Source organism: Callionymus lyra, chromosome 5, assembly GCF_982586985.1.
Source record: "Callionymus lyra chromosome 5, fCalLyr1.hap1.1, whole genome shotgun sequence".
Taxonomy (NCBI): domain Eukaryota; kingdom Metazoa; phylum Chordata; class Actinopteri; order Syngnathiformes; family Callionymidae; genus Callionymus; species Callionymus lyra.
In genome coordinates, this window is record NC_141822.1 from 25,026,406 (window position 1) to 25,048,956 (window position 22,551).

The 22,551-nt window shown below is 37.0% G+C and overlaps 1 protein-coding gene across 3 annotated transcripts in view; it reads left to right on the forward strand.

Moving 5' to 3' along the window:
* The window catches only part of dmd (dystrophin), a 235,127-nt gene that overhangs the window by 209,313 nt on the left and 3,263 nt on the right, over nucleotides 1-22,551 (forward strand). For all 3 annotated transcript variants that reach the window (XM_087791572.1, XM_087791573.1, XM_087791574.1), the window contains 15 exons: nucleotides 3,680-3,741; nucleotides 4,407-4,481; nucleotides 6,055-6,256; nucleotides 6,325-6,410; nucleotides 8,043-8,200; nucleotides 9,731-9,897; nucleotides 12,190-12,301; nucleotides 14,719-14,855; nucleotides 15,107-15,145; nucleotides 16,620-16,685; nucleotides 19,233-19,298; nucleotides 20,197-20,355; nucleotides 20,458-20,701; nucleotides 20,769-20,883; nucleotides 20,970-21,059. In XM_087791572.1, the coding sequence (XP_087647698.1) occupies nucleotides 3,680-3,741; nucleotides 4,407-4,481; nucleotides 6,055-6,256; nucleotides 6,325-6,410; nucleotides 8,043-8,200; nucleotides 9,731-9,897; nucleotides 12,190-12,301; nucleotides 14,719-14,855; nucleotides 15,107-15,145; nucleotides 16,620-16,685; nucleotides 19,233-19,298; nucleotides 20,197-20,355; nucleotides 20,458-20,701; nucleotides 20,769-20,883; nucleotides 20,970-21,059 (1,778 nt within the window). The remainder of the gene's footprint in view (nucleotides 1-3,679; nucleotides 3,742-4,406; nucleotides 4,482-6,054; nucleotides 6,257-6,324; nucleotides 6,411-8,042; nucleotides 8,201-9,730; nucleotides 9,898-12,189; nucleotides 12,302-14,718; nucleotides 14,856-15,106; nucleotides 15,146-16,619; nucleotides 16,686-19,232; nucleotides 19,299-20,196; nucleotides 20,356-20,457; nucleotides 20,702-20,768; nucleotides 20,884-20,969; nucleotides 21,060-22,551) is intronic.

Here is a 22,551-nt window from a genome sequence, read left to right on the forward strand (position 1 = left end):
TGCTCTTACAAGATAACAATAGTTTGTTGAAAAGATGTTTTTTGTCTTTAACGCCTAATATATATAAACGTTTTAAGTAGTATTGATTTGTTTGTATTTTCTTTGATATTTTTATCGATCTCTCTTTATTAAATCATCTTTATTTTCTCTTAACTTCTCTTAAAATATGGTTTGTTCAATTACTCTGAAGATGAAATATTGGATCGTACAGCCCTACTCTGATTCGTAGATGGAATCTCAAGAGTTTTGTTAGCAATAAAGACGCTCCACAATAACAAAGTATATTTTCAATAACGTGATCTCCTCCCGTCCATCATGTACTGTCCTGCCTCTCTCTTGACTTCTTGTCTGTTCCATTAGGAGCTGAAATTGTGTTAACTTCTACAACAACTCTTAAACTAATTCATTACGGATACTATTACTCAACAGATGAACGAAGCTCCGAGTAATCGTCCCGCTGAAGTAGAATTCCACAGCTAATTTAGATAACTCCCGACTTCTCCTCGGCGTCTCGGAGCCTCTGCGGCGTCCTGGATAACAGAGCGGTGTTTGATTGTTAGTGCTGGAATTCGTCAGTGTGGCACTGAGAGCACCGCCGCGGACGAGCCGAGGTACTGTTTGCATGGACTCTGCACTTCGAGGACTGCAAAGTAGCTCTTCACCACAGGACCCTTCGCCTCATTATCTGGAGAGGGTGTGTGGGAGAGAAAAAAAACAAGAGCATGCTGTGAAAAAAGGGGTTTATGGATTATTATTTGTACGTGCTTTCCAGACAAAGGTTAACAGCAGGTTCGCTTGTGTGTGAACAACTCGATATGTACGCTTTTAAAAGCTCGGGCCGGGTTGTATTTCTGCGCTGCCACGCCTCGGGCCTGAATTAAAAAGCAGAAAAAGTCTGCTCACTCCAGGGAGCAGATCTCACCCTAACTGTATTTTAAACAGCGCTGGAAATGTCTTCACCAAGTTTTGCTTCTTTGGTGACCTCCTTAAACTTTCCCAGTTATTTCAATGAAATAATTAAAGTGCTGCTGACACGTTGATGGAGAGTCAATTGTTAAATAAGAGGTTTGTTTAATGCCAGGATTGTAAAAAGTCAATTTAACAGCAGACATATTAAGTAGGGGGAGAACTCAAGTTGACGTTTTTTGGATTAAGCACTGAATAGAAGAGTTTGAAGTCAAAGCAGAGACGGACATTATTGGCCCTTATTATTTCACCATTATTGGGTCAATTAGAGTTTCTTGTTTTGATGACGTGCTTTCTTTAAATGTATTTATTTACTGCCTTTCTGCTACAAACTTGATTTGCTATTTTTATCAGCAAAGTTTTGGCTTGTTTCTCTAATTATTTCTTATAATACATCTTACGCAAGTAACGATCACTTAAGAAATGTACTTATTTAATTCTTATCTCCAATTAGATTTTTTTTTTGGGGGGGGGGTTTTAATAATGGGACTAGGACCAGGTTTTAGAAAGTGGGGGCTGCCAGAAGGGTTGGGGGATCTTTGGAAATAAATGAATAATGGGATTTAATATATTATATAATAATAATAATAATAAATAATTGAAAACATGCTGGGAAGAATGGGATTTAAAATATTGTAGAGTATAAAATAATTCAAGCATGCAACATGCAAATAGTCTTGATCTTCGGATTCCAATTGTACTTAAACACGCCACCTATGACGATGTTGCATTCTGTGTCAACCTGTTTGCACCCCTAGTAGCTAGCGAGTAAGTAGAAAATGGAGATATTTCTGACACAAATCAAACCAAAGGATCAGACCAACTGTCCACCAGTGGCTGATGTCATGGCCATCTAAAAGTATGAGGCAGCAAACATGAACTGTGGCTTAACAGAAATACAGAAAATCAACCACGATTGCCGTAAATTAACAAATAATTCATTCATTCGTTCATTTTCTGTGCCGCTTAATCCCTTATGAGGGTAGCACGGGGTTGGAGCCTATCCCAGTTTCATAGGGGGAGATGTTGGGGACACCCTGGACAGGACGCCAGTCTGTTGCAGGTCACAAAGAGCAACACAACCATTCACACACACACACTTATACCCAAGGACAACTTCACCTAGTTCTCAATCAACCTCTGTATGTTTTTGGACTGTGGGATAAACTGCAACCAAGAGTTTAAAATCCAGCACAAGCTTGACTTACCTTCTTGCTATATTTCTATGCGCTGTTCTAGTGAGTTCTGTAATGCTACTGCGACCTCTTTCCCATGGAGCTCATTTTCAATTTGACTATTTATGATATTAATTCAGTTTAAAACGTTTACAGTTGACAATGAAAAAGCCAGAATGGGATTGATATGAGCTGCTTGGTTGAGGTCTGAGCCAACAGAGTGCTTTTTGAAATCTTATTTTTGACTTTTTTTTATTTTACCAATTTCACTTTTAAATGCTGAACACTTTCTTTTAAGGAAAAGTTAAACTGATAAAAAATCAAAATCCTGCATTAACTTCCGGAATTAGAGTTTCTAGCTTCTCACTAAATTAAAAGAAAATTCACACCTGATGTCATCTTATCTTAAAGATAAATGACTGTCAAATGTTATTGGTGTTTTTTCTAATCTCATTAATCTATATCCTCTGCTCAATGTAGTGGAAATTGATTATTCTGGTAAATCATATAATACTTGTTTTTAAACATACAGCACTTTATATTGACCTTATGTTTCTTCTATTTTTTTTTCTAAATATTGAGACAAAATAACACAAAAACACAATAAAATAGATTAAAATGTTAAGTTGACTGCGGCGATAATAAAAATAAATTAGTTGTATGAATGGATTGCATCTTATACTTGAATTACGGGGAATTCATGATGCTTGTTTGTACAGTTGAATTAAAGTCATTTTTGTTGTGCTGTGTGGATCTCATTTCGATCTCATTTAGCTGAAACTGAAGGTGAGGAGTGTCGGAGCTGGATTGATTCAAACAAATGGTTCGGACATGTTTTATTAGCAGGCAAACACATTATAAGCATTAGTCGAACCAATGTAATCCAGTTCAAGCATTGGGAATTCATGATGCTTGTTTGAAGACAAACATCCCATTTTGCCTTCCTTTTCCTCTGTATCTAGCTGGTCTTATACACACAATACCAGGATGAGTGTTTGCCAGAATGTGTGAGGCGGTGATGACACAGTGGCCATCTATCGCTTCTTCTTCTTGTGTCCTCTCTACCTCTATTAGACCTTTCTTTCTGTGTCATTTTTGTGGAGAATAGTGGGGTTTTGTTGTGAAAAGCTTGGGCTTGTTGTAATTCCAGTGTGTGGAGGGCAGAAGCAGACCAGAGATAATATCAGTGTGTTGGATTTTAGGAGCGAAAGCTGATTGAATTCATCAGCCACTGAGCATCACATCAGTGGAAATAACATTTCGTCTTGTTTTGTTTTGTTGGCAGCCTTTACAGCAGCATACAGATTTATTTATTTTTTTCTGTTATTTGCTTTCTCCAAAGATCTGATTCCATTTCATATCGCTGCGCTGTGTTTCAATATTCGTGCTCCCGAAAACAAATGCGTGTTATTACTGATGATTTGATGACTGGCTTCTTCGACTGTTTGATTATCATTAAAATTTAGCAAGTCTCTACACGCATTGCTAGCGACCTGAATACAAAATAATATCTATTTTTTTATTCTTTCTCTTTTCAGCCATCAAACCCAGACAACATGCTGGGACCACCCCAAAATGGCGGAGCTCTACCAATCCCTGGGTAAGATTATTGATATTCCATTTTTTGGAATACGGATCATTGACAAAATCAGTGTTTAAAAAAATTACAATTCAGAATTAGAGATGATATTATGTCTACCAAGTTGACAATGGATTTATACAACACTACAAGTACTACTTATTCTACTATTTTAAGATGGGATATTGAACATTATACAGATAACAGTTCAAGTATTCAACGTGGCCCTTAGCTTATGTAATTGTGCACCACTTATTTAGCCTCTGAATAATATTACCATGGCATACCAAGTTTTTCTTGCAACACATGTACTCATGGATTTAGACTATATAATCTGTATAATATGGACTCGGTATGTGCGACATCACACTGTTACGAAACCATGATTTCAAGGCCAATTTGCGGACAGATCACGAGTTTAGGAAGGACTAACTGAATTATGATTGGCAGATGAACCCACACCTATTTAGCTGAGGTCATGGTGAAAGTGAATGACCCGAGAAATGACTTCTGGTGCTTCTGCAGTTAGCTCCAAGTGGACACTCGGTGAACTGCACTTTAGTCTTGGGGTCATACGTCAATAGACTGTCACAGCATAACCAAGTGTGGTTTGAATGTTGAGAGTGGGTGTGGAATTCACCTGTGCTCTCACCAGGTTTGGTCACAAAATCCTGTTTTTCTTCCAGCTGACCTGAACAATGTTCGATTCTCCGCCTACCGAACAGCCATGAAGCTGAGGCGCCTGCAGAAGGCCTTGTGCTGTAAGTTCTCGCTCTCTCTCGCTCTCTCTCTTTCTCTCTCGCTCTCTCTGTCTCTCTCAGGCAGACACACACTTGTATGTGTGCATCCAAACTATTGCTTCAGATGTACCCTCAAAATGAGTATACCCTATTGTGTACATTTCTCCTCCGCTCCACTCTTTTCTTTTTCCCTCGACATGCCTCATTTACCCTGTCAGTCTTCCTCGCCTTTTCTCTGTCTGTCGTGATTCTCTCCTCCTCCTCCTCCTCCTCCTCCTCCTCCTCTTCCTCCCCTTCTTCCTACTTCTACAATCATTGCCTCTGTATGTGTGTGTGTGTGTCCATATGTGTGTTTACTCACCCTCTCGTCTTTTGCTGGTGGGTGTGGAAAGTGTGAGTTGTATCATGGTCAACCAGGAAACTGTGAGCGCTATTTATGTTAGTCACCCGCTATAAATACTCACTTCAACCTGGATTGCAGCTGTAGGAGCATATTTTGAGATTTTTGTCAGTTTATTATGTAAAAATTCGATTTTTGATGTTTAAGTTCTTGAATGCTGGGATATAGATTGTATTTGTAGCAAGGGGTGTTTAATGGAAAGGTACTGGTGATTGGATACTTATCACATGGATACACACGATACATGGGCACTGATGCGATATATTACGATGTATTTTGATGCAGTATGAACAACGATATATATATTTGTAGTATTAATTGCGTACTTTACGTATTGACTTGACTCTGGCGCTGCATTATTTACAGACCGCATGACTCTTGACGAAGTTATTACTGCTTTATTTTATTTTGAAACCTAAAAATGCCCAAACCTCAGTTTTCAAAGCTTTTCGAGTTAATTGTATCCTCTCATCCTCAGTCATCGCCGAGGCTCCCATGATTTCATTGCTTCTTTAGCTGCGGAGGACATAATAACCGCTGCCATCTTAACTAATTGCCACACAAAAATTAACATACGCCATGACTATTTGTACGAACTGAATTGAAATAGAAAACCATATAATAATCATGATGAAAATAAAATATGATTTGAAAGCCAAAATAAAATCCATACATTGCTGCTGATTTAGTATCTTGAAAATTATATCATGATACATCTGTCTATGGATATTTTCTCACTCCCCTATTTTACCTTTTACATATACCAAGGCACATCCGACAACTAACAGGAAACCCTATCCTGAATTTGAAAATAAATTACCGTCACTCTTCTTCAGTCTTTCATTTACAAATGTTTCTTTTCATGAGCTTTTCAGGTAAATGGAGGTGTCGGTGAAAGCCATTCGTCAGGATTTTAATTGGAGCCTGTTCTTATCTGTCGACGGCACCGATCAAGCTTCAACTTTCGCTCATTACTTAATGAAAGATAAAGATGACTAATGCGATACCGTATTGATCTCCTGACTCAAGTTGCTTCTTTATCCTTCGACGCTCAGGGTCACCTTACCACAAGGAGTTCTGCCCGTGCAGGCTCCGGCCTCACCCGACCACCGCTCTCTACATCTTTAGCTCTTGTTTTTTGAGTGATTTGTTTTACCGGAAACACATTATAATCATTGGACGTGTCGTCCACAGTGGACCTGCTGAGCATGCCCACAGCCTGCGAGGTGTTCGAGCAGCACGGCCTGAAGCAGAACGAGCAGTCGCTGGACATCTCTCAGCTGGTCACGTGTCTGACCAGCCTGTACCAGCGGCTGGAGCAGAACCACGCCCACCTGGTCAACGTCCCGCTGAGCGTGGACATGTGTCTCAACTGGCTGCTCAACGTCTACGACACGTAAGGTGTTTCTCTCGCCGGCTTTCAGTCGGATGTGCTAACAAACTGCGTTTTCTTGTACACGACAGGGGGCGCACTGGAAAAATCCGAACTCTGTCGTTCAAAACTGGAATCATATCGCTGTGCAAGGCTCACCTGGAGGACAAATACAGATGTAAGATGATGACCCCCAAAAGTGTGGCCTCAGTGACATTTTCAGACCTTAAGCAGATTCCATACAGACTTCAAATATTATTTTAAGGCTTAAATGATACTTTTTTCTAGTCAACATATTAATGATGAGATCATTAGTCATATTAAAGACCACAGAGTGAAACGGATGACTTTCAATGCCAATTCCTTAATACTGATAATGTTTTCTGGTTGAAGATAGAGGAGATTTTATTTTGACGTCTGAATGAAGTAACTCTTGGTTCGATGCCACTTTTTAAATTTAGCTCTGAATCATTGTCTCTTCAACAAAAATAGCCTTCCTTGAAAAAAGACAACATTGCCTTAAAATTTGTCCAAGGCTTTAAAGAATGGAAAAAATGCTGACTGGGGCTAAACATTTGATTTCTGATTTTCTAGCAAAATAAAAGCATTATTACTGGAAGTCATTACTCCTTTATTTTATTTTGAAACCATAAAATGCCCAAACATCAGTTTTCTCGTCCTCAGTCATCGCAGGGACTAGCATGATTTAATAGCTTCTTTAGCTGCGCATAACGTAATAACTTCTGCCATCTTAATTAATTGCCTCACAAAAATGAACGTACGTCATGAATATTTGCATGCTAATTGTACAATTAAAATCGTATTGTTTATTTATATGCACTGAATTGGAATATAAACCATACAATTACTACGATAAAAAATAAATATTATTTAAATGCCAAAATAAAATAATTTTTTAACTAAAGACAAAAGTATGAATACAATTTATTTATTTTTTAAATATGTAACTGATATACATATAGGGTCTGGAGCCTATCCCAGGGTCATAGGGCGAGAGGCAGGGGAAACTCTTTGCGCTTGATGGATCTACTGACTCCTTCAAGAAACATCTTAAGACGTTTTTATTTGTTCAGGCTTTTCCTTGATTTTCTGGAACTCCTGTTGTGTTATCAGTTTTATCTTGATCTTTATAATATATAGTTTATTGAATATTGTTTTGATTGTTTAAGCGCTTTGTGACCCTGGTCTGGAAAAGCGCTATACAAATTAAAATGACTTACTTACTTACTTACCCTGGACAGGACGCCAGTCTATCGGATGATATACATATTAATTAAATAAAATTCAAAACTATATAAAGCACTGTAATCTACTTCAGTTTTATTTTTAATTGTAATTGTTCCTTTGTCTTTGTTGTTTTTCTTTGACCTATGTTCTTTGTCTTTATCTTTAGACTTAGATTGTGTCATCTTGTTCTTTCTCTTTATGTTCTTCTTCTTATTTTATTTTTTATTTATTATTTTTTATTGTTTATGAAAAAATTGCTGGCTATTGGTAAAAAACAATTTCATCAATCGATCAATAAAGTTTTACCTTACCTTACCTTAATGTCAGAACCGGTGTTATTGTGTTAAGGTTATTTGTTCTCATTCTATTCTAGTCTAAGAGCTCTTTATGTAGACTGTTGTATAAGTGAGTCAATCTGCACGATCAATGTTTTTTCTCCTTTAGTTCACTTATTTAATCAGGATTACATAAGAACAATTGAGTCCCTCCTTTACACCATTTCTTTCTATCAGATAGTGGATTCCCATCAGACGTGTTAATACTGCTTATCTTTCTTCACTAGTCCTGTTCAGGCAGGTTGCCAGTGCGACCGGCTTCTGCGACCAACGGCGTCTGGGTCTCCTCCTCCACGACTCCATCCAGATCCCGCGGCAGCTCGGCGAGGTCGCATCTTTCGGCGGCTCCAACATCGAGCCGTCCGTCCGCAGCTGCTTCCAGTTTGTACGTTAAACTTTGTGTTTTATCTCACTGTGAAGGAACTCCACACACCCGCTAATGGTTTGCTTGTTATTCGGACCCGTCGGCTCGTTCGTTTGTTAGCACAAACTTTGCATTGATTCTCAATAATTGTTGCTTCCTCTTGTTCCCACCGTAAAAGAAACAAAATCGAATAAGGCTTTTATTAGTCGCACACACCTTAACATTAACAATGTATCTTGGACATTTGTTTATGGGTTGTCGGTGTATTGATTTTAGTCTTACAAAGTCCATATGCAGGATTAAATGATATCATTTTATCATGTGAGAAGCAAAGATTAAGCTCACACTTCCACGATCAATTCCAATCGTATTATACAGTTCAAGTTCAACACACACACACACACACACACACACGCGTGTCTTGTAACAAAGACCGACCCAGAGCCCCTGCTTATAAACATTAGATCAATATCAATCTGTGTATCTTTTACCAATTTCCTGTTTCACTGACTGAAACGTCTGTACATCAGGCTGGTTAAATGACACAACCTGGCAAACGTGACACACTGTTTCCTTTAACCCTTGTTTTATCGCAGGGTCAAGATGACCCGAAAGCCTAAAAACAAATGTGTTGAAGGCATCCCTTGTGTCGTCTCTGGTTCAAGGTGAACGACCTCCCTGGCTTCCAATAATACATATACGGTGGTGGAGGTCGTTCATTTGTTTTCCGGCTGTCAGGTCGCCTTGACCTCTGACCTTTTTTCACAGTTATATTTTCATGTCATCCTTTTTAACTTATATATGAAACAGTTATAATATAACAAACACAAAGGTACATTTGAATATACTTGCTTTGTCCATGAAATAGATATTCTATATATATATAAACCAAATCCATTCAAGACGTAAATACATATAAAGCAAATTTTCAGTTCCTTTGCAATAGAAAATGACATTTATAAATAATGATTTTGGGTTAAATGCCGATAACCGTAGAACAAACTCTTTGAATAAGATCATAAACAAAATACCAATTGAAGTTAATTAAATATACATTTTCCTTTCATGTCAATTGTTTGCTTGATGAGGTTTTTTTCTTTAATTTGGTTCCCGGGTGGTTCCGAGCCAGTCAACACAGCAGCCTGTGCATGTTTCCTCTTTTTTCCCCCAAAAAAGTAATTTCAATCAGAGAGGATTATCCCTGAGCCTCAGGAGATGATCCAGCATTTCTCATGTTTTAAGTCCTGAATTTGGCTGTAGGATTATTTAGCTTTATTTCTCATTTTTTGGACCTTAAAAACACATGGACAATTCAATAATAAAAGATTTATATTCAAACCGTTTAATATTATTTTTAACCTCAAAGGGATTTGCTGCTCAATATTGAATTATTTGATTCCGAATATTATTGCTGCTTTAAATAACATGCTTTTATCTTGTGTTTAAAAGTATATTTAGCTAATGCAATATTTGTTTTTTTTAGCAATTGAAATGTTCCCTTCAGTGAAACTGTAATATGATAGAATCTCTAATCTTGCCGTTTGTTTCCAGGCGAACAACAAACCGGAGCTGGAGGCGGCCATGTTTCTGGACTGGATGCGACTGGAGCCTCAGTCGATGGTGTGGTTACCCGTCCTGCACCGCGTGGCTGCTGCAGAGACGGCCAAACACCAGGCCAAGTGTAACATCTGCAAGGAATGTCCCATCATCGGTTTCAGGTGAGGAAACTTTCACCCACTCCAGCTCACACTCCTTTCTTATCAGTATGTGTTTACACTCTCATGTGCAAACACGGATTATGATGAATATAACTGCGTCTAGAATCTGTGTGCAATTAACCTTTTTAGCTTGCAGATGATTGAGTTTCAGTTGATTTGTTTTTTGTTATGACAATTAAATTAAATAAACATGAATTTTAAATAGATGTTAATATATATTTTTGTAACCATTGAAACAAAACCCACACCGAACTAATGATTTTTTCGAGCACTGATTCGTATTTGCACTCAATTTAAACCGCTAAACCAAACCATTTTCATTAAACAGATGTTATTAAATTAAGAATGAAATGAACCTTACAGCACCTTGAAAATAGAAGGAGTATTACACCTTAGATTGCAGAATGTTTACACTTTAATTTGTCTACAATAAACTGTTATTTATGAAACTGAAAGTGTAATTAAGAAATGGATGCCGTCTAACTCTGAAAATAGTCTTTATTCATCAATTTGATTTAATGTTTTATCAGAAAAAAACTTGTCAGGTTAAAAATGGTGGTTAGAATCTGTGGCTTTTTACAATGTCTGTTGCCAATTCGACTGTTGCATTGCATTATGTAACTTGCCATATGTTGTGCCGCTGATGGTGGATGTCTTGACCTTGACTTGCCAAATATTCATTTAAGTAAAGCTGAAGCAAAATGTTTGTTATTATTTTGGTAAAACGATACAAGATCAGACTTGTAGGACAATTGTTTTCCGACGTTTTCTTCGTCTGGAGGACAAATATTTATGAGAAAATCTTCACAAATGAAATTAAGAAATTCGTCCTCCTTCTCCACTGACTTATGACACAAGAGACTCCTTGAAGCCCAGACACACATTTGCTTTTAAAGTCTGCCAGATAAGGCCAACTTTGAGTTCGTCACTTGCTTAAATACTTATCGTCATCGGGAACTGAAATAGGTATCAGGTTATTTGACGGTGATAACTGGTGGGAAAATTCTTGAAATACCATTTATTTAGACAGTTGATATATTCCATACTATGTGGTTAGAATAAACCCCACTTTATATGTTGTTTTTTTTTAAATAAAATTAAAAAAATTAAAACAAATTTGTAATAGAAAGTTTCTTACGAATTCTTATTTGACTGAGTTGAGTAGTATACCAAAAGGATAATAAATACTAAATGTTATATTCCTGAACACACTTTTTAAGTAAAAGATAAATGAAAGGTTCCCTCTGTATTTTCACCAGAATAGAAAGAACAATTATATAACAAACCCTAATTTGAAACTGTTTAGTTTGTAGAAGGAATAAATAAATAAATGAAGATGAGGCTTATTTAGCCTTAAATAAATACAAAACGTTTTCGTTCTGCCAAAGCCGTGAAACGGGAAAATAAATTGAAAGAATTTTACTCTTTAACCACAAGTTTTTTTCTCAAAAAATTACCAATTTGCTTTAACAAATTGACTTTCTAGATGAATCACAGACATTAATAATCAATTAACTGTTATAATTAAGTCAGTTTCCTTGAAAAGCAGCTTCTTAAACTTATATTATATTATCACAAGTCATGATATCAACTTGCAGAGGACTGAATTGTTAATTGAAGCCGTTGCAGGGCCACAAAGAAATATCTCAGAGGGCCTAATACGGTCCCTGGACACAGAGAATGGGCAGCAATAGTAAAATATTCCAGACTTTTCTAAAAAATCCAACTTTTTTTCCATGGACGTAGTTATTCAAGATACTTTTGAAAAAGACGAGAAGCAAATCCAATCACTTTTCCGTTGCTGTGCTTGATCAGTAGTTTTTCTGTGGCCAAAGTTGAAACGGTAAAAAAACAGTTATCCAATTCCGCAGCTGCAGCCGAGCTGTAAACCTTCACACCTGCACGCATGAATGATTGATAAGAACCAGCGTCGTATTTGTAGCACCGGCCCTTACAATAGCACTGAAGCCCAGGAGGTTTTTTTTTTTCCCCCCTTCTCTCCTAAAGGTCGGGAGGTACGTCTGTTCAATTGTTTTCCGGCCCCTTCATGGTGATAAATTCTAATGAAGAGTCCCCAGGCGAAAGGATAAATTTCTCCTTTAGGTACTCCGCTGAAAGAATTTTAACTACACATTCCCTCTGGGAAAACAGAGCCGTAAATTTCCCTTTAATTGATTCTGTCCCTTTTCTCTCCCTCTCTCTGTTTATATCTGTGCATATTCAGCGCCGCCTCTTCTGTTCATCCCTCCTCATATTCTGACTCTGTCGCTTTCACTCTCTCTCTCTCCACAGATATCGCAGTCTGAAACATTTCAACTATGACATTTGCCAAAGCTGCTTTTTCTCCGGTCGCGTTGCCAAGGGACACAAGATGCAATACCCCATGGTGGAATACTGCACTCCGGTACGCTCCACTTCACCCTCGCTCCGGCGTGTGTACATCGTGTGAATTGAATCCCGGCTGCCTTGAATAGATTAAGCAAAGTAAACTGAGCCGGGAGGTTCAAACAAAACAGTTCTGCAAATTCCAAAGCCCGCTTTTTTTTTTCTCGTGGCTTTTTTTTGTTCTCCATAAAGTGATTGGTATTTCCCCCGTCAACCCATCTTTGCTCGCCCTGGACGCCAGCTCTGGCTCCCCTTAGGGGTGAAAGGGCTTCCTCGGGTTTATATATTATGGATAGGTTTACGTTATTGATCCAAGTGTGGAGAATTACAATGCAGCAGCAGTTTACACAACTCAACATTTGAAATACAATGTATACGGATTGTAATGTCTTATAGACTCACAAACCACTTAGATCAGTTATTACATTTACCCAGGGGACCCCCATACGGTGACTGTTGTGAGGGCCCATCAAGCAAAAATGAAAGGAGCGAAAAGCCTCACTATAATGGGGAAAAGTTATTAAAAAGATTCTTATAAAATCCGGGTTATAAGGAAAAAAATACTATACTATTGTATTTTATAACTTTATAACAAATAATAATAATCTGATCAAAAATAAATTTCAAAAGAATTTTTGAATATTCCCTTTTTGAGGAGCAAAAAATATTCACAAAAATTACAAAATTATTGCTTAATTTTTTGTTGTTTATATATAAAAAAAAATACATTAAATTGTTTTTACATGATCCGTCTGATGTTTGACATCATGAATGCCACATTAATACAGTCGTGGGGCCACACAAGACCCTCATTGATATATTCAAATATGTCCAATTTTAATAAATATTTTACAATGTTATATATTACATACACTACTTAGTAAGATTTTGTATTTATTACATTTTTTGTTAATTTTTAGGGAGCAATAATGCATGAATTAGAATGAATGACATTCATACAATTTTTAATACGTACAGGATTGGTGAAGGATGATTTCCAGAATTTAAGCTCTTTTCGGAGCTGTATAATCCGCCTGGAAATCTCCAGCGTTCTGTCGGTAGTCTGTTCATCAAGTTAGCGCTCCAGTCCAGTTTACAGTCAGTCACCACGCCCTGGTATTTATAGAGCCGCACTAACCTCCAGCTGGATATTCCACTGCTTTTAGATCTACTCTTTAGATAAGAACGTCTTATATAGCAGGTGAGTGTCGGGAGTGTCGATGCTACAAACCCTCAGGTTAAAGAAGAGGGAGTGAGAGATATGCCAGGATTTTGTCCAGCACTTTTTTCTACAGTGTGGGGAGCTGAGGTTGCATAATAGCTCGGACACAGTTACACGACTTTCTTGCTGCAAATATTTATAGTTTAATTTCAGATTTAATGTGCCCTTTTCTTTATTTCAATTGTGTAACTTGTACTTTAAAAAGATTAAAATTTAAATTTGTAGTTAATGTTTTAATTTGTATCGCAATATAGTAAGTAAGAAAGTAACTAATTGTTATTTGTATAGCGCTTTTCTAGACCCGGGTCACAAAGCGCTTAAACAATCAAAACAATATTCAATAAAGTATATACTTTAAAGATCAAGATCAAACTGATAACACAACAGGAGTTCCAGAAAATCAAGGAAAAGCCTGAACAAATAAATATATAATATAATAAATAAATAAATATAGATTTAAAAAGTTAGTTCTAATTTGTATCATAATATTGAATTTAAAAGTTAATGCTTTAATTGGTATCATAATATTAAGTTTTAAAAGTAAAATGTATCAATTTATTTCACAACATTGATTAAAATAATGTAATATTGATTTAAAGAAATAATGTATCAATCAACATATATAATATTTAGTAAGTAAAACTTGTATAAAAAGTATTGATTTTAAAAAGTGAATATAAATCTATATTATGATTTATTTTTTTAAATTAAACAAAGTAAAATGTATCAATTTGTGTCATAAAATATATATTTATAAAGTGAATTTAATTTTTTTTAAATCATAATATTGATTTAAAAAAGTGAATTATCAATTTGTACCTTAATATTGGTTTAAAAAAATGAAACGTATCAGTGTGTTATAATGTTAAAACTTCCTAAAAGCACAATGTAGGAGTGTTGGTTGTAGATGTGTGTGTGGACACAGCTCGGCTGCACTTGTAGGTCGGATCAGAAGGTGCAGCGAGAGGGAGGTTAAGTTCGCGGGAGGTGCCGCTCCGACACCGAAGCTCAAACACAGTCATAAATCTGTTTTCTCACTCTTGTAAATGTAACGACAATGAGGACATTAACTTCAATCACCGCGTGTAATAAAATGCCCTGAGCCAAGGAATGAAATGTGTCTCGGGAAAGATGTGTGTGTGTCGGCGCCGGTGTCCTCCACTCCTCCTCCTCGGTGAACAAAGCATCATTTGTTTCTCGCTCTCTCCTGCCAGACCACATCAGGGGAGGATGTCAGGGACTTTGCCAAGGTGCTGAAAAACAAGTTCAGGACCAAGCGTTACTTTGCCAAACACCCACGTATGGGCTACCTGCCGGTCCAGACCATCCTGGAGGGAGACAACATGGAAACGTGAGTCTTCGACACACACACACATTGTGAGACACACACACTAGTCAAGTTAAAACCTACATAAAGAGATATTACTAAACACACATATTTTTCAAAGACATTTTCCGTAGATGTTTATCATCATATCAGCCAATCTGTCGCCAACACGACATATGCCAAAGCTCCCATCATGCTTTGCGGCGCCCCCCCCCCCCCCCCCAACTCCACTTCCTGTGTCATGAGCTCGTGTTTTTTTTTTTCTTGTCTTGCAGTCCAGTCACGCTGATCAACTTCTGGCCCGTAGACCATGCGTAAGTACATGCATCTCGGCTTCATCTCATGGTTTGTTGTCGTGGTGGGTGTTGATCCCTCGATCTGCTTGATCCTGCATCTCATCTGAGGAGGCGTCCATCACGTGATTGTAGCAGCAACACTGAAGTTCTGTCCACAGATGTGTGTTCAGGTGGCTGAAGCTGCATTTTCAAAAACTTTCAGGAAAATATTGACTTTGATAAAACATTTTTTTAATTGATAAATTCCTTAATTCTTCTTTAATTATAACTCTGTCAAACTCCGATCAGCCATTTATTTGCAGTAGTTTTCAAGAAGTTTTTTTTTTTAATAAACAGTAAAATGAAGTCACTGGAGCATAAATAATGACTGTTTGGTGTTTCATTAAAGACGTGATTATTTTTAATTAACTCTATTAACCTCTTCGTTCATGTCAGTGTTGCTTCAAGAGCCAACATTAGTCTCCAAATTAAATACGTTTTCACAAATTAGAGAAGCTGCAACACACTTTATCAGGACTGCAGTTTTAGCTCTGAAAATCGAATTTAATATTTTCAGTTAAATTAATTAGGTGTAAATATGTCTCAGATGGAAAAGAAGAAAGTTTGTCGATAAAACTGCATTTTCTTAAATTAATTAACAATTGTTATGAATGTATATACATTATATTGGAGTGAAATCATCAACAATTTCATAGTTAATTGTAAACAATAGAATAAAGAGTTTGAGTTCAATAATGATTCACTTAAGCAGTTAATTGTAAAGCAAGAAAAGTAAATGTTTACTGAATCATGTATTACTGGCACTTCTTTAATTCTTTTATTTATTTTGTCCTATGTTAGCGAAAACGCTCCCATATATCAACCTTCTTTTTATCAAATTCCTTTCTTCCAGAATAGTTTTTTTTGTCTAATTTTATCCAGGTTTTTTATTTTATTTATTAACCTTATTTTCCATCTAGGGCCTCATAAAATAACAAGCAATTTTCCCATGTGAAAAATATATATTTTAAGTGTTTTAACATATAGATAATTCCGCCAACTCTTAATTATTCTCATCATTATTTATACAAAATATTCTGTTTCAAATATTTATTTCAGCTCATGAATCTGTCCACACTTTCTCATTTCTAACATGAAACAAGATAATTGACATCTTATTCCCTTGATGGATGTTAAAATAGTGAAGTGTCCTTCTGGAGGTGGAAAAGAGTGTTTTTTTTATCTCCTGAATAAACCACTCTTTTCCACCTCCTGAAGAATGTCAAAACAGCTTATTTGAAGAGAGGTAAGTGTATTCTGATCAGGGGTGAGGATCCAAGCGGGAAGCTTATTTACAGGAGCTTCACAGCAGCACACATCTGTACTTCAGACGCTCGCTGGCGGCGTTGGTCTCCTGTGGATTCATGCTGCTTTTTGCACGTTTGATATCCCTGCCCTCACCCTCTTGGGGTGTCTCACGATCCCCTCTTCTTTCTCTCTCTCTCTCGCTCAGACCCGGATCGTCCCCTCAGCTCTCCCACGACGACACTCACACTCGGATAGAGCACTACGCCAACAGGTAACACTGTTCTCTGCAGCGGCGTCGCGAGAAAAGTTCCCGCTGCTCCAGTTTCCGACTTCACCTGCTAGAAGCGCTGCGGATAATGGCTTCTCCAGAGAATCTCACTCAGGCACATGATGCGATTTGGCGATAATACGCCGCGATACACAACATTCCACTTAAATGTTTTCAAGCACAACTCACGGGGGATCGGTTGTCCTAATTTCGCCTTTTCAAGGCGCATTTAATGCTCTTTCAGATGGAGATTTTAAATAGAAATGAATGTTACTAATTCAGATGATGTGGCTTAAAATATGCATGGCGTTTGGAAAGATTTTTTTTTTAACGTTAGATTATTTAAATAATTAAATTTGTTAACGAATGTTAAATTACTGGATTATAAGCGATGAGAATTGTAGAGAAGTAGATGCACAAAAGGAATGAACATTTAATGGAAAAGCCATCATTTATAGATGTTTTTGACAGTATAATTACAACAAAATTGTCCAAAAAGAGTCGCAAACTAGACTTTATATCCAAATAATATATTATTTTTCTCGATAAAAAGCATCTTCAATTTAAATCTAAATTATTGTGTTCGTATTTAAGTAAGTAAGTAATTTTTATTTGTATAGCACTATAGACCAGGGTCACAAAGCGCTTAAACAATCAAAACAATATTCAATAAAGTATATATTTTAAAGATCAAGATAACACTGATAACACAACAGGAGTTCCAGAAAATCAAGGAAAAGCCTGAACAAATAAAAACGTCTTAAGATGTTTCGGTAACTTCATTATTAAAGATATAGAATGAACATCATGAATAAAAGCAAATACAAAATAAATATAAATTAATAAAATAATTCTAAAAATGAAATGCACTGCCATTGCAGACCAGAGTTTAATTTAAATACGTATATTTAGTAAAATTACAACTATTTTCTGTTGAATTTCTGTGTCAACTATAAAACAGACTTATGGGTCTTGGCTGCAAAAATCTTTAAATATAAGATTCTTATTATCTTTTGTGTGAAGTTTATAAACGCATATCAGTTTAGAATCATACTTAACATAAGGAGGAAATAAAGTTGAAGAAAAATCACAGGTAATAATTAATTAAAATGCAACTTAAATCAATTAAATAGTAATAGTAACTGTAATTTTAAAGTTTGAGGAGAAAAATAGTTTTGAATGTTGACATTTACTTAAACTATTCTATCTATTTATCATTGTAATGAATACACGTACAAGGTTTGTAACTTTAGTTTTCAAACTCGGCCACACAAATATCTCCAGTTCCGGTGATATTTCCAAAAAAGCGCCGTCACTCACCAGTCAGTCAGTCTTATTAATATGGGCTTCTGTGCTGTAGGTGTGAGCCACATGCTGATTGTTTTAACGCTCGAGTGACACTTCAAAACCGCCGCCGAAGGCTCGCACGCTCACAAACACAAACTCCCGCTCCCCTCCTGAGCCGTCGTTCCATCCCACGCAGAGTGGGAGCACAATCAGCACGGAGGTGACAGACGTCTCGCACCACAGAATAAGACTTTGCGTTTCCGATGAGCATCCGGGCTCGTTCAGTTCTCCGAGGAGAGACTGGCGTGTAGAGAGCCCAGCATATAATGCATGTTGAGTCTGTATGTAGGAGGACTTGAATGAACATGAAGCAATAATTGGGATTTTTTTTTTCACTGGAAAATTTCAAATCAATTGTGGGGGAAATAAAAAAGTATTGTGCTATTTGTATAATTAGTGGATTTGAAACTCGCTCTTTAAAAGCTTTAACTGCAAAATGTCATGTCTTATGAAATAAGATTCTTTAAATGAGAATTTAACTTGAAATTGAAATACTACATCATTATTCAACTACAAAATACTTAATAATTCATTTAATAATTAATTAATTAATTTAGGTTAGGTTAGGTAGAACTTTATTGATCCTCAGGAGGTCTCCTTCGGAATTTTTTTTTTTTCTAATTATCTACAGCAAATACAGCAAAAAAAAAAAAAAGTATACTCGTATTCAGTTGTTTTTTTTTCACTTTATTGTCATTTTTTGGCTTTGAAATCGAATGAAGATCAATGGGACAGCAGATGGCAGTAGCATTCTAGAACCTGCACAATATAGAACAGCAAAATATGTTAAAAATGGCTCAGAAAATACTTCAAAAAAGTCCTGGATCCATATGGTAAACGCCACTCTATGTCAACATTTCCTGACAATTTTATTGAACATTCTTTAGGACGTAAAACCCTAAAAATGTTAAAAACGCCTCAGAAAATACTTCAAAATAGTCCTGGATCCATATGGTAAACGCCACTCTATGTCAACATTTCCTGAAAATTTTATTGAACATTCATTTGGACGTAAAACCCTGAAACAAACACTTTTATTGGTCGTATCATTGTCGAGCCATGATATAAAAAACAAAGCGACGTTTCCACACTGATTGAGCATGAGAATGATCCTTGAACTCGCACGGACGAAGACGTGCGTCTGCATTTGTCTGCACCGGATTGTGTGGCTTGGCCCTCATCGCTGTGTTTCTTCTTCTGCAGGTTAGCAGAAATGGAGACTCGTAACGGCTCTTATCTGAATGACAGTATCTCACCCAATGAGAGCATGTGAGAAACGCTTTTGTTGCTTGTTTGTAAACCTGCTGTTCGACCCTCGCCGTGCGTCTGACCTTCCATTAATCTGCTTTGTGTTGATGTTTCGGAATTTAGGCCATCACTCGGCCGGGTTCTCACCAAATGTATTATAGGTCAGAAAGATTTTCTTATTGAGAAATTTAAAAAAAGAAAAAATATATTCAACAGCAGTTCCTGTTCTTTTTATAATAAATAAATATTTTAATATTTCATATATATATGTTAGTAAGTAAGTAATTTTTATTTTTATAGCGCTTTTCCAGACCAGGGTCACAAAGCAATTAAACAATCAAATCAATATCCAATAAAGAATATACTTTAAAGATCAAGATAAAACTGATAACACAACAGTAGTTCCAGAAAATCAAGGAAAAGCCTGAACAAATAAAAACGTCATAAGATTATGTCTTATGTGTACTTGTTTGGTACAAAACGTTAAAACCTGCTTAACCAAAATATTTGAATACAAATGTTTACGACAATTTATTAAATATATTGTTGTTTTTACTATAAATCCCATTGTGCAAATTCATTTTATACAACATTTAATGAATAATAACCTCTTTGTTATTCCTATAAATAGTCATTTTGAAGCCAAATTTAGGTGATTTTTCAGAATTTTTGTTAAGAAGGAAGTATCAAAGCTCTTAAAGGATCACTTTGACAGTTTGTTTAAGGACCCGATGAAGCATATTTAAGGCTACAAGCTGATATATGTGCTCATAGTGGGGCTATGAGCTCTGTCATCGAGAAGGTACTCGGAGTAGGCCCACAGTTCAAATCACTAGAAGCCTTTAAGTGTCAGTTTTCAACAAAAACTTGTGTTTTATATGGAGCTGTCACTGACTCTCTGGTCTTCCCGTCTCCGCAGCGATGACGAGCACATGTTGATCCAGCACTACTGCCAGTCCCTGAACCAAGGATCCCCTCTCAGCCAGCCCCGCAGCCCGGCCCAGATCCTCATCTCCATGGAGACGGAGGAGAAGGGCGAACTGGAGCGTGTCCTCAACGACCTGGAGCAGGAGAACAGGTCAGTGGAGTCATCTGTGAATCCGGAAAAAAGCACCCGCGAGTCACGGACCGCTGAGTCAGCGCGTTACGAGTGAGATCCTCTGTGGCGTCTTGACCGCAGGAAGCTCCAGTCCGAGTACGACCGTCTGAAGAAGGCCCACGACAGGAAGGGTCTCTCCCCGCTGCCGTCGCCGCCGGAGATGCTCCCGGTGTCGCCCCAGCGGGCGCGAGACGCCGAGCTCATCGCCGAGGCCAAACTGCTGCGTCAGCACAAGGGACGCCTGGAGGCCCGGATGCAGATCCTGGAGGATCACAACAAACAGCTGGAGTCTCAACTGCACAGACTGAGACAGCTGTTGGAGCAGGTAAGGCTCCACAAAGCTGCTCCTCCGCTTGACTTTAACGTCCGTTCGCTCCTCATTTGTTCGTCAGACGGACTCCAAGGTGAACGGCACAGCCCTGTCCTCTCCATCCACCTCCTCTCAGCGCTCCGACTCCTCCCTCCCTCTGCTCCGCGTGGCCGCCAGCCAGACCACTGACACAATGGGTGAAAACCAACACTAACTCACGGAAGCTTTAAAAAAAAAGGCCTATTTGGGGTTTAACTCGACTCACGCTTCTCTTCTCCCCCAGGTGACGACGAACTGTCCAGCCCCTCCCAAGATGCATCAGGACTCGAGGAGGTCATGGAACAGCTCAACAACTCTTTCCCACACAGCCACGGTAGACGATCTTTTCTTGTTGTATTCACACAAAAATACAGTTGAGGTGTTACTTAATGTTTAATGCTGGCTGCATTTATGTTGTTCTAGGATTTACCCTTTTTTCTAATTTTGTTTAGGAGATAAAATGTAGCAAAAAAATATCTTATATTTTTGTTTTAACTATTGTACTTCAGTAGAAGACACCATTGTGTTGTTTTTATTATTTTTATATTTTTATTAGTAGTATTTATTGAATTTGTATTATATGCAAATGTGTATTTTTCTAATACACCACTTATTGTTATTGTGATTTTTAATAAATAGAAAGTAATAAGAACCTTTTCTTTCATTGACTTTACATTTAAACATTTTTAAACAACAGAAGTGCTTTCTTAAATATTAAATACAGTAATATATATATATATATATATATATATATATATATGTATATTTATAGTGAAACTTTATCGGTAAACATCTTAAAAAGCAAATGGAAAGTAAAGTCTTAATATTCATTTGATTTAAATAAGTAGTGCCAACCTGCTTCTCTGTTCAGCCCTTTTTAAATTAGATTTTTTTTTTTTCACTCTCTCTGATGTTTCTCTTTCCTTCTGTACTGGATTTGAGGCTGATTGATCCTCTTTCCTTCTTTCTCTTCTTTTCCTTCTTCCTCTCTGTGAGCCAGGGGGGAGACGGGGACACCCATGAGAGGTCAGTGGCTCGACTCCCACCTTTCAATCATCATCATCTGTCCTTTTCCCGACATTTTCTCCTCCGGCTGACTAACTTGAATTTTACGCTGTTTCTCCGTCTTTAAATGAAAATGTTAAATAAGATTAAAAACTACACTCTTGCTTTTATTACCAAGGTTTCAATCTTCAATGTAAGAAAAAAGACTGAAAGGTCAAAGATAAATTATTCAGCTCAGTGCAATCTTTTTATTATGTTTTCAATAGAATAACTGTTCCACCTCATGTTTCATAACTGTTACTTCTTTTTATTGAGTACTTTGTTTTATACAAAGGTTAGAGCAGGTATGTCCAAACCTGTTGTTGATGAAGTTAAAACGAGCGTTTTCCAGATGTGTGAAATGAAACATAATAATTCAGTCATACACAGGAAAATGTTAGCAGTATTTAATATTTAGCATCAATACTTTTTTTTGTTTTTAATGGTGAAATGTTATCATTAAAGGAAACGTTCACCCAAAATTCTGATTTCAAAAATGTTCTTCTGACCCTCATGTCAAAAAAAGGGTTGGGATTATATTCAATGTAATCTGTGAGTTTTTGTCGAGGTAAATGTATGTTCTTATGATTTTCTCAGTCCTCCTCGTCCAAAATGATGCATCCGAAAACACCATAGCATGTTAGCCGCTTAGCTTCTGCTACAAACAAGATTAAAATATCCTGTTATTCTGAACACTTTCTCACATTGGGGCTTCAATACAACATGTACATTACAGATGAGCAGTTTGGAGGTATTTTGATGTTTATACTTAAGTTAGTTTT